Genomic DNA, 12,921 nt, shown 5'->3' on the forward strand with positions numbered 1-12,921 from the left:
TCATGGGAAAGGCTGACAGCAGTGCATTCTTTCAGCTTTTGTTTACTGAAATGTGTTCATTTCATCTTCATTTTTTTTGGTACTGGAGATCGAACTCGGGACCTTGCGCTTGCGAGGCAGAAGGTGGAACCACTGAGCTAAATCCCCGGCCCTCATCTTCATTTTTAAAGGATAGCTTTGCTGGATATAGAACTTTTCATTGACAAATTTTTCTTTTAGCAGATAGAGTATGCCATTCCACTGAATATGTCATATTATTGTTTCCCTGCTTATAATGAGTCATTTTTCTCTGGTCAGTATTTTGTCTTTGTATCTGTCTTTAGCAGTTGACTATGATCCATCTTGGTATGGTTCTCTTATGAATTTCATCAAACTTTGGCCTTTATTTCTTCAAAAAAGTTTTTCTAGCTCTTTTCATTTCTTCACTTTTTTGAAATCCTACAAGTGGCTGAAGGCTCTATTAATTTTTCTTTTTTGATCTTTTTTTAAGTTCACTGATTCTTCTGTCAGCATTTCAGATTTGCTGTTAAGTCTATCTAGTAAATTATTCATTTGTGGGAGATTGTATCTTCAATTATAATTTATTTTGTGTTGTTTTGTTTTTTTAGTAATTTCTCTATTGGGATTACTACAGAAATATTTTTACGTAATTAATTAATAAGTTATATGAACGATTAGACCACCCAGGCTCTAGAGAGCTGCCCACTGTTGCCACTGTTGGACTGTTAAGCAAATTCTCTTTGGTGGAGAATGATTGTATATTTGTTGAGTCAGGACCATATTTTTTTTTAAACTAATTTCTTTTAATTGTTTGAAATAGTTTACTTTTTTTCCTCCCAAATTCTTACATGCTCAGAGGCAGGGTCTTTCAGTAGGTGATTACATCATGACATCTGATTTCATCATTGGGCTCATGCATTGGTGAGATCATGACAGCTGTTGGGAGGTCATGGAAACAAAAGGTGTGGTTCAGTTGGAGGAACTAGGTCCCTGGGGACCTTGAAGGTATCTTTTGTCCCTGGTCCTGTCCACTCTTTCCCCCTCTGTGCTTCCTGGCTGCCTTGAGTGAGCAACGTTCTCCCAACACCCTTCTGCCATAGTGTTTCTGCCTTCTCCCAAGCCTAAAAGCACCAGAGCCTGCTTACCTCTGAAACTGTGAGTGAAAACAAATCTTTACTCCTTAAAAAAAAGTTTCCTTTAATTCTTTGAACATAGTTATATAAGTTGTTTGATGCCCTTATTAAATCTACCAACTGGGCCCTCAGAATTAGTTTCTATGGTATTTGAATGTTTTTGTATATATGAGTCCCACCCTCCCTGTCTTTCTGTGGATAATTTAGGTAATATATTAACTGCCCATTTGTCTGGATTTAAAACTGAGGAGTCTTTATCCTTCATTTGTATAGTCACTAATATTTCTGCATTGTTTAAAATATAGTTTTGTTTTTAGTCTAGTTTTTAGGGATTGCCTCTGTGTCCTTTCTGTGGCACTCTCATTTCCAGGATTTCTTTTTTGTTGTTGTTGTTGTTTTTTCAGGATTTCTTGTTTTATCATGCACCTAATCAAGTCCCCAAGTTCATACTAGCAAAGCTTCAAGTTTCTCTATTGAATTTTCCACTGTAGCTGACACTGGAGAAAAAGAAAAAATACACACAGACACACACACATGTACTTTCTTCTAAATAACTGTTGGATTAAAACAAAAGTGAAAATTAGAAAAAAATGAAAATTAGAAAATAAGCAGAATAATCAAGTATAGTTAAAAACTTATAGAATATAATTAAAACCATGCTTACAGGGAAATTTTACCTTTAAATGTATAAATTAGAAAGAATGCTGGGCATGTAGCTTATTAGTGCTGTGGCTGCCTGGCAAGTGCAAAATCCTGAGTTCAATTACCAGTACCAAAAAAAGAAAAGAAGAAAGACTGGAAATCACTGAGCACAGTGGTTTTTGTTTATTTTCTTTTTTGTAGTACCTGGGATTAAACCCAGGGATTTTGTACTGAGCTCCACTCAGTTGCTGCCCTTGAACTTGAGATCCTCCTGCCTGAGCCTCCTACAGTACTAGGATTTTAGGCATGTATCACTACATCTGGCTCTGAGTATCTTTGTTTTGTTTTGTTTTGAAGGTTTATTTATTTTTATTAGTACATAATGTTTACATTCCTTGTGGGAAGTCCATACATGCACGTAATACATCTTAATTTCCTTTTTTTCCCCTTACCTTTTCTCCTTCCCTCTTCCATCCATCTCTTGACCCCCTTCTCATTTGAAAAAGATCTGTCTTCCTACTTATTTCTAGCTACACAATTTTTGATTGTATAGTACATGCCAAGTACTATGTTAAGCATTGAAGAAGTGGCAGTGTGGGACATGTCCTCCTGAAAACTTTAGTCCAGAAGGAGGTACAACCAGAAAAAGAATTACGTATCACCCCCCCACTTTGTGACTAAAACTACAAACATTTCTCATCTCACAATATCTGTGGGCAAGAATTTAGGAGTAGCTTAGCTATGTAGTTTAGGCTCTCCTTGAACTCACTATGTAGGCCAGGCTGGCCTCAAACTTGTAGTGATCCTTGTGGCCCAGCCTCCTGAGTGCTGGGATTATTGCAGTTGTGTGCCACCATGCCCAGCTCCTGAGAGCTTCTTTTTGTTCTTTTTGGTACTGGGGATCGAACTCAGGACCTTGTGCTTGCCAGGCAGGTGCAGTGCCGCTAAGCTAAATCCCTGGCCTTCCTGGGATCTTCTTCTTGTAAGCAAGATGTTGGCCAAGCTGCAGTTATCTGAAAGTTTGACTAGTTTAACACTCTGCTTCCAAGATGTTGTCCTCAACATAGCTCTTGGGTGAAGGCCTCAATTCCTTGTTGTGGGACTCTCTTCATAAAGGCGTTTGAGTTTCTTTATGACCCAGCAGCTAGCTTCCTCAGAGAGAACAGTCTAAGAGTGTGGGAAAGCTCACAGTCTACACCTCCAAAGTATGGACTCAGAGATGGGAAGTACTGCAGAAGTGAAACTTTAACAGTGATTGTGCAGAAACAGACACGTCTGATTCAAATAGGCAGTGGCTTTTATCCCCTTAGCTGGAAAGGTCCCTTCCCTCATTGTGTGAAGTTGGGGGTACAGTCTTCTTAATTGCCATCTTAGTTTTTTGGTAAACCCTACCTTCTCTGTGCATTCCTTTGGTTGTGGAATGTCGCTTGCTTATCAATACCTAGTTCTAACATCTTGTCTGGGACTTTCTGAGTAGGGGTCATTCTTTGGTTAGGCTCAAAGTAACTGCCTTAACTGTCTGGATTGGTCAGTAAATTTACATCCACAGATAAATGAAAATAGACCGTCTGTCTCTCTTTCTTACAAGAGATAGCAAAGAAGAAAGCACAGTGTCATTGTATGATCTAATCTTCAAACTGACACAGTGACTTCTGCCACATTCTGTTCCCTAAGAGCAAGTCATTACGTAGATCCCACTCTCAAGGGAAAGAGAATTAGGCTTCACGTGAGAGAAAGAGAAAAGAAAACAAAAGATTATGGACATTTAAAAAAATTAGTACAGGCTTGTAGTACATAGTGTTTACATTCCTTGATCAGTCCATGTACATAATACATCTTAAGTCCTTTCATCCCTTCCTTGCCCTCTCTCCATGTCTTTAAGTATCTGCCTAAAGAAGTTAGGGAAAAAACAAATTAAATTTCAATAATTTTTAGTATTTTATGTTCTAAAAATGTAGCATAAAAGAAAGAATCTGTGAATTATGGAATTTTATTTATAATTTGTTTTCCTTTTCCTTACTTTACTATAGTGGCTAAGAACTCCAGTTGAATAAAAGTAATACACAAAGAATTTTTTTCTTATTTCCTGATCTCAAAGAAAAGCTCTCATTTCATTATTGTGTTTGTGTTTGCTGCAGAATTTTTTTGTAGATTATATTAAAAAGTTCAAAAGAGGGCCAGGGATTTAGCTCAGTGGTTTTGCCGCCTGCTGTGCAAGCGCAAGGACTGGAGTTCGACCCCCAGTACCAAAAAAAAAAAGTTCAAAAGAATCTAGAAAGAAACTTTAGTAATTTAAAAAAATTTTTTTCTGGAAACCTTAGTAATTTTAAGTGTTGTATTATTGGATAATAATTAGATCATTCTACAGAGAGCAGTCACCTGTTTGTGTGAGCAGTCAGTAGTTAGGAAATTTAAAAACAGGTGCCATTTATAAATTATACTGAAAGTATAAAATAGAATAAACTCAATAGAGGATGTATAAGAACATCACTGGAAATTGATAGAACTGAAAGAAATGAATGAACACTTAAATAGAAGGATATAACATTCATGGATTGGAGGGCTTTTTTTTTTTTCTCTGAGACAAGGTCTTGCTTTGTATTTCAGGCTGGCCTTGAACTCACGAATTCATCCTCCTTCCTCAGCTCCCGAGTGCTAGGATTACAGGCATGTGCCACCATGTCTGGCAAGGATTTGCTATTTTGAAGATAACTGTTCTCCCAAATTGATGTACAGGTTAATGCATTCATTATGAAACCTCCTTTCTTGGAGGTACAACTTTGACAAAGTAATTCTTTTTTTTTTTTCCCCCGCTACCAGGGATTGAACTCAGTACCTTGCATTTGCCAGGCAGATGCAGTGCCACTGTTACCATAAACTGAAAATATGAACAAATGGAACAGAGAGCTTAGGATCAGATCTATTCATATGTGGAGATTTTATTTGCTTTAAAGGTTGTAGAGCAAGGGACAAAACTAGGAAGAACTCGCTATTTAGTCCAGGCTGGCTTTGAACTCATGGTGATCCTCCTGTCTTACCCTCCCAACTGTTGGGGTTACAAGTGTGTGCCACCATACCCAGCTAATGGTGTTTGGTTTTTTGGATAGGGTCTGACTATGTAATTCAGGTTGGGCTTGAATTCACTATGTTGCCCAGGCTGGTCTCGAACTCCTGGTGATCCTCCTGCCTCAGACTTCAATGAAATATTCAGCAGTGAAAGTGAACAAACTACTTTTACTTGCAAGAATGTATGTGTCTTACAACACAATGTTGAGCAAAATAAATCATATACCAAAAAGAAAATATATACAGAATTATTTGTTTTATAGGTAAGGGTAAAAATAAACCCTAACATATAAGAATAACGTGGTTTAAGTGGTGTCTCTGTAAAGAAAGGAAGTGAGAGTCTGGAGCATGGTTACCTGTGGGGAATGGGTTGCAGTGGCTATTGAGGAGGACATGAAGAAGGTTTCTGGAGTGCTAATAGGATTTTAGTTCTTAACCTGGAGGTAATAGCTGGATGTTTGGTTAGTGGAAAATTGTCAAGTTGTACTATTTTATATGTGTGCACTATAAATCCGTTATATTTTATAACTTTATTATTTTTTTAAATGACTTTTCATCAGGCCAGAATGGGCTGATGTAAATGTATTATTAAGCAATCTCTTCTCAAGCACAGCCCTTAGACCTACTTTGTCAGAATTGTAACAACTAGAAATATTTAGAAATGAAGTAGATTATTGATCCATAAGTCAGTTTAAGAAGAAGCTGACAGATTTAATTCTCATTTGTGTGAAGGTTAATGAGTGAAAAGTAACAGATTTTTCAGTGGTATAGTTTTTTTGTTTGTTTGTTTGTTTGTTTTGGTACCGGAGATCGAACTTGGGTCCTTGCGCTTGTGCAGCAGGCGACGAAACCACTGAGCTAAATCTCCGGCCCAAAGTGGTATAGTTTTATGAAAAAGGTTGGAGACAGAACATTTGATTAGGATTTACCTATCATTTCTATACTTTGATGAAAGGGGGACAGGATGAATGGAGAGGAAAAGCATTTACCATTTTACAGTGGCAAAAGGAACATCTAAAGCACAGAATTTCTCGTGTACCTAAACTGCAATTAGTGGTACCATGTAGGAAATAAGACAGTTTTTATTTTTTTACTTTATTTTTATTTATTAACATTATCTTCTCTTTTTTTGGTACCGGGGATCGAACTCAGGTCCTTGCGCTTACAGGGCAAGTGGCGGAACCACTGAGCTAAATCCCCAGCCTATTATCATTATTTTGAGACAAGGTCTTGCTATGTGTTTAGGCTGGCCTTGAACTCATGGCAGTCCACCTGCCTCAGCCTCCTGAGTGCTAGAATTATGGGCATGCACCTTCAAACCCAGCCCCAGTGTTTTAAAATTTGTACATTTCTTAAGCTTCACTGTCCAAATGTTCAGGAATTTATTTTGTACTGATCTTAGTAATTCAAGATTTGTTTAGGGGCGGAGATTTAGCTCAATTTTGCTGCACCTGCCTCACAAGCACAAGGTCCTGAGTTTGATCTTCAGTACCAAAAAAAAAAAATTTGTTTGACTTTTAATAGCACAGTCCCCAAAAGTTTTTGACTTTCTTCTTTCCTTCCTGCATTCCGCAGTGTGGGGATAGGACTCCAGAGCCTCCCACATCCTAGGCAAGCACTCTACCACTGAGCTCATCTCTAGGCCTTTTTACTTTGAGACTGTCTTGCTGAGTTGCTCAGCCTAAACTCAAACTTAGCATCTTCTTTCTTCAATCTCCCATGGAACTGGTATTGCAGGCATCGGCTTTCATACCTGTCTTAAAAGTTTTAATTTTGGGGCTTACTGCATTGAATTTCTGTCTTGCTATAGCTAGTAGGATTCTTGAGAATCTGAAGGGCAGTGAGGAGTAGTAAAGACTTTTTAAAAAACTTTTCAATTTGTCTCATATGTTGAAGAACTAACTCCAGACTAATGAGAGATGGCATTGAGACAGAAGGATAGACATTGAAATCAGTATTGTTGCTTTCAGTCTGTTCTCTAGAGGATATTACTGAGAAAGTTTGTGAAAAGTAGACTAACTTTCCTGCCCAGTCACAGCTTTGGAGGAACTGACAGAATTATTATTGGGAAAAGCAAATCTTTTCTTTCTTTTTTGTTTTTGGTACCAGGAAATGAACTCAGGACCTTGTGCTTGCAAGGCAGACACAGTGCCACCAAACTAAATCCCTGGCTAAACCTTTTCAACAGTTAAGACCCTCAAGATTTCTTGCAACTTAAAAAATAAAAGCTTATTCTGTTATGCATCCTGGAAACTTGGGAAAATCAGTTGAAGAGAGTAAGATAGGATTTAATTGCTTATCTGTTTCCTTAGTAAACACCCTAATTCCATCAAGCTCTACCTGAAAAACTGAACTTATTCTATAAGTTTGGAGACCTCCCGTGTTTAAGTGCTTTGTCTTACAAGGTGAGGAACAGCGTCCTTCAGAATGTAGTTGATGAAGCAAAGGAGGAAAGTAAAGAAAAAATCAGCTGTTAAGACTACATACAACTGGGCATGGTGGTACACACCTGTAATCCCAGCACTTGGGAGGCTGAGGCAGGAGAATTGCCATGAGTTTGAGGCCAGCCTGGGGTACATAGTGAATTCAAGGCCAGCCTGAATTTTTGTTCTGTCTGAACAAAAAGTCTGCAGTCAGCAGAAATAACAGGCAACTAAAAGGCTGTCTTCTTTCATTGAAGACTGTCTTAGTTACCTTTCTTGTTGCTGAGCGAAAAGGCCAGACACCCAAAGTTAAGGGAGAAAAGGTGTATTTAGCTCACAGTTTGTAGGGGTTTCAGTTCATAATTGGCTGGCTCCAAGGCAGGGTGGCATGGCAGAGGGCATCACAGAGGAGAAACAGTTCACGGCTCACAGAAGACAGAAGTTGCAAGCAGCAAATTAAGTGACCTTAGCAGCTCTTTTCTGCCCCTTTTATATTCTATCTAGGTTTCTGGAATTAGGGCAGGTGCCAAACCAGTCAGTGGACTGATTTTGTAATTACATACCCTTAAGCCTAGCATCATACACTCTAGATCCACCACATCTGAAAAAGCCCCACCTATGACTCTATGAGACTTTGGGGGAACATCTAGACACAAGCCATAACAAAGACCTATTTAGCAGACTGGTCACTATGTGCAGATATGTGTCACTATCTGAAATGCAGATATTTTCTGAACATGTGAATCAGAGTGGTCATCAAGATGGGTAGAAAGACTAGTCGATGAGACTAAGTCTGTAATATAACCTACTGAGAGTACTTGTGTTTTACAATTGGCAGCAGAGGTGGAGGTTATAGTAGTATTATTAGAACAGGCTTAGAAGGCTTAAAAAATGGCACTTTGGCATTGTGTCATTCTAAATTTCCCGTCTCTTACTTGCTCCCCTTTGAGCTGAGTCTCCATTATTTATACACTCTTTTTGCTCTTAATAGCTTATTTAACTCACCGATTAATTTCCTTCATGTTTAAATGGTAAATTGGAGGAAGAGAATGACCACCTAGTAATTAAAATTGGTGACATCTTTAGTTTTAAAGTTCTGCGTGCAGTCCAGACATTTGCTAGTAGTTCTTCCAACAGTAACTTTCTTTTCCTTATAGTCATTTTTATGCAGTATAATCCTGGTTCCTGTATTTCCCATTATTGTACATGAAGAAATAACTGTACTTGTGATTTTATTAATGATTTAATATGGATTATTCCAAGTTGGTTTAAGAAAAAAAATTCCAAGAAATTGATCGCTTTTATAGTCAAGTAAGTATTGGATGTGTTCAGTCTAAAGGAGAATTTCAGATTGTTCAATTGTTTACAAGTATTACTTCTGCAAGAATTGGCTCTTGATTTGGCTCTACTCTTTCATTTACTCTTTCTTTTTTTTTTGGTACCGGAGATTGAACTTACTTTTTAATATTGTAAGAGCAAGATGATATAGAGAAAATATAACCAGTGATAATCACATTTGTCAAGATATCTAGACATTTAGGCTTCCTCATCACTGGGCTTTACTTGTATTTAATTGGCTATTACCCCTTTTGGCCCGTGTTAGCCTCTGGTAAAATGTGAATAATATCGTTACCCAACTTTATGTCTGATAGGGAATATCAGTGAGTTAGAGCAAGAATCTGAGATCTTAGAAGCAAGGTGATATCCCAAAGTACTATTTAAAAATGACAACTTGAGACTATATTTGATGAGTATTAATGTATAACATCAAACTTGGATTCCTTTCTTGATTCTGCAGTAGGACTTAGTGTGGAAGTTTGGACAAGAAGTAATAGCACAACTGATTTTCTCATCAACATAAAAGAAGGTATTTTGGGAGAGATTATAATTCATCTTTCTCCTAATCTGTCAGAGGGAATAATGTGCCATCATCTGTCTTAGTGAAAAAGGGTCTAAGGAATTTAAAATCATAGATTTTTAATTGCTGAATTCAAAGATATAAATTCACTAGCCTCATGAAGGTACATAGACTTACTCCATGTGTAGATTGAGTCCTCTCATTTTTTAAAATTTTGTCTTGTTTGGCAATTCTCAAATTAAACTCAGGGCTTTCACATTGAGCTACATCCCCAGTGCCACACCCCCTTTTTTATTTTGAGAAATTCTTGCTAAGGTATTAAGTTGCCCAGGCTGGACTGGAACTTGGTGATATTCCTGTCTGTCAGCCTCCCAGAGTTCTGGGATTATAAGTTTCTGCTGCCATGCCTGGCTCCCCTCTACACTTTTGTCTAATGTAAGTAGGCTGACGGGGGACAGGCCTTTCTATGTAGAGAAATCTAAAGAATAATCATCTGAAATAACTCAGGACTTCAGAGAGCCTTACTGTATGTTCACTGTATTAGAGATGTATGTATTAGAGACCAACTGGGCGGGCTTTGGGTGAGCAGCTAGGCTTTATTTCTCACTGGGGTGAGAGTGTGCTGAGTCTGAAAAGGAATCAGCTGGGGGGGGGTCAAAGACTTAAAAGGGGAAGTGGTTGCCAGGTGTTGGTCCGAGGTGTCACTGTCTTGAAGAGTCAGGGAGCAGAGGTAGTGTGGGTAGCAGCGGTGAGGATGTACTAGGGCTTCATGGAACCAAGGGGTTGAATGGTTTTTCCTGCCTGTGCTTTCTCACCAGGTGTGACATTCACAATTTTAGCTCTGCTAATTATTTAATTTTTTTGGTGGTATTAAGGATTGAACCAGGGCCTTGTGTGTTACTAAACTTTTTTGGCCAGGTAATGTCACAGCAATGACCGACCCCACTTCTCTGGTACCAAATTTCTGTGTTTGTTACTTTTCTCTCATTGCTGAGACAAAATACCTGACACCCAAAGTTAGAGGGGAAGGGGTTTCTTTGGCTTACAGTTCATAGAGGTTTCAGTCCATAATCAGCTGGCTCTAAGGTGGGATGGCAAAGAAGTATTGCAGAACAGAAACAGGTAGTACACACAAGGCAGCAAGGGTAACAAGAGCAGGTTCTTAGATTTTTAATGTTGATATGTAGGAGTAAAACTGTTGAATCATAGCCCACATTTTAGCATAAGATTCCCCAAATGATAAGTATACACATCAGAAATTGAAAATCACTCTAACCATTTTTTGGGATCGCACCTCATTGGATTAAAAGAAAGTTGTGGAGTATTAAAAGTTGAGGTAGTGTACTGATCACACATTAATAGGTGAAAACTGGTGAAATGTATAGGTAGCTTCTGTATAAGAACTGAGAAAAGAAAAGAAAGTACAGAGATTTATATTTTGTAAGTAATCACATTGAACCAAATTTTCCCATAATGTAGACTCACCAGAGGTTTTGTTTTGTTTTGTCTACATCACTTCTTGAGAAGAGTTTCATTTGTTTCTTGAGTTTTAATTTCCTTAATGTAAACTGAGATTATATTAGAGCCACAAATGAAGGTTATCATGGAGTTCATAGTCTTAAGAATGTGTGGGGTGCAGCCTAGAAGATGGAAATTACTTTCATGTGTTATGATTATTAATGTTACAGAAATGTCCATCTCTACTCAACATTTTCAGATTCTTCTGTGTTAAATTTTACCGTGGGGAGCTATTTACTTGCAACATTTCTAGAGGGCCTTTTAAAATAAAGTAGGATAAGTAACAAAAATATCAAGGATTACAGGACAGTCTAATACAGGTTTAATATAAGTGATACATTTATTGTTTTCCTCAGAAAGTATACTTTATATTAAAATAAAATTTTATAATTTTAACTCAAAATGTAGTTGTAAATTATCCAGAAAATAGAACTTCTCAGTAACAACCAAGTCATTATTAATTGTTTTATGAGAGAAAAGCAGGCATGCTTTTAATTGTGTATTGTGTTGAATATATTTATCCTTTCTCATTCTTTCAGATTCATCAGGATTCATTTTTGATTTGCAGTCCAATACTGTACTGGCCCAAGGAGGAGTTTTTGAGAACATGAAAGAGAAGGTAAGATTAGTTACTGTAGATAACAATCTTGAATGTCATAGGAAAATTTAGGAAACTAATCAGTAGCTGTTACAAACTCATTATGAACCAGGGATGCAGTGGCACACACCTGTTTTCCCAGCACTTGGGAGGCTGAGGCAGGAGAATCGCCAGAAGTTCAAAGCCAGCCTGGACTACAGAACAAGACCCTGTCTCAAAAAAACCCCCCAAAAAATCAAACAAGAAAAGAAAAATACCATGTATCATTTTAAATGCCTAACTGAACATAAAAGGTAAAGGAAATCCATAGGTCCAAAAATACAGATGGGACTGAAAACTAGAATGGCAACTGAAACGGGGTGACAATGCCAGTCTCAGTAGCAAATGAGTCTCAGTAGCTTTACCACAGAGGACCAGAAGGCCCAGGGTTTGTCCTGGGGAAAGGATTGGACAGGTCTTATGCCAGGTGTGGTGATCTCCGTACTCAGGAGGCTAAGGCAAGAGGATCACAAAGAGTTCGAGGGCATCCTAGTTCAAGGCTTACCTGAACTATATAATGGGTCCCTATAGCTAAAAAAAGAATACTGGAACAGGCTTTATGTCAGGTCAAGAGTTTTAAGGGGCTGGGGATTTAGCTCAGTGGTTCTGTTGCCTGCCTTGAAAGTGCAAGGCCCTGAGTTCGATCTCCGGTACCAAAAAGAAAATAAGATTTAAAAAATATTTTACCTTCAGAGAAATAATGAACAAGAAAATCCCACTGACTTCTTTTCCTCCTCACCTCCCAACTTTATTCAGTGGCATGCTCATAGCAGGGTTGGTGGTAAAAACAAGGTGGGGCCTAATCTATCTTTGAGCCCTGGGGGCTCCACACTCCATACACTATGGGTGGGAAAGGGTACAGGGGGCTTGGTGGCCCCCACAGAAATCTGTATATGGGGAAGGAGGCAGTGAGTGTCAGGGTCCCTTTAGCCCAGGCCCAAATAGGAGGGGCTAATCCTGGGCTGAGATCTATGGGCTGAGCGCACAAAGTATCTGCTCCAGAGGGGCCAGATAGCCAAGCCCTTGTTCGGACACAAGTCCATAGGGCAGCTGGGGAATGCTCTGAACGCAAGGCTGTGCCACTCTCCTTTTTCCCATCTGGTGAGGGAGAGGAGGATTCTGGGCTGGACCCAGCAGCTACTGTGTCCTGTCATATCCCATCCTTGGCTTTCAGAATGGCTTTATGGCTACTTGAAAATGTTGCCTTGATATTCGAGAGTCTTCATGATGTTGGCAGTGTTTTTGCAGCCATCGATGTCACTGTGGGCCTGGCCTGTCATGGCTAGAAGTGCATTCTTGGGCCACAGCCCATGGTGAAGCCAAAAGCCTTTTGCAGATTAATCCACTGCTTGAAGTAATCCACCACTGGCAAGCCCACGTACTGGCACTGGCCTGGGAGTGTGACTTTAAAACTTGACGTTTGACTGCTATACAGATTCAATGCAATTCCAATTGAAATCTCAACAGTATATTTCGCAGAACTAGAGAAAACAATCCAAAAATTCATTTGGAACCAGAAGAGACCTAGAATAGCAAAAGCAATTCTAGACAACAGAAACAGGATGGGGTATTATAATCCCCAACTTGAAACTATACTACAAAAAAAAAAAAAAGAAAGAAAGAAAAGAAAAGAAACTATACTAC

The 12,921-nt window shown here is 38.6% G+C and overlaps 1 protein-coding gene across 14 annotated transcripts in view; it reads left to right on the forward strand.

Moving 5' to 3' along the window:
• Spats2 (spermatogenesis associated serine rich 2) overlaps positions 1–12,921 on the forward strand; it is a 94,291-nt gene that overhangs the window by 38,964 nt on the left and 42,406 nt on the right. For 8 of the 14 annotated variants that reach the window (XM_087200129.1, XM_087200125.1, XM_087200126.1 and 5 more), the window contains one exon: positions 11,180–11,259. In XM_087200129.1, coding sequence (XP_087056255.1) covers positions 11,248–11,259 — 12 coding nt within the window. In that variant the 5' untranslated portion in view covers positions 11,180–11,247. Of the gene's footprint in view, positions 1–9,062; positions 9,132–11,179; positions 11,260–12,921 lie in introns of all 14 variants that reach the window. The other 6 variants (XM_087200120.1, XM_087200122.1, XM_087200121.1 and 3 more) reach the window with 1 other exon arrangement.

This window comes from Heterocephalus glaber, unplaced genomic scaffold (genome assembly GCF_053883595.1).
Source record: "Heterocephalus glaber isolate CG9 unplaced genomic scaffold, H.glaber_assembly_v1.0 deba00001733, whole genome shotgun sequence".
NCBI classification, from domain to species: domain Eukaryota; kingdom Metazoa; phylum Chordata; class Mammalia; order Rodentia; family Bathyergidae; genus Heterocephalus; species Heterocephalus glaber.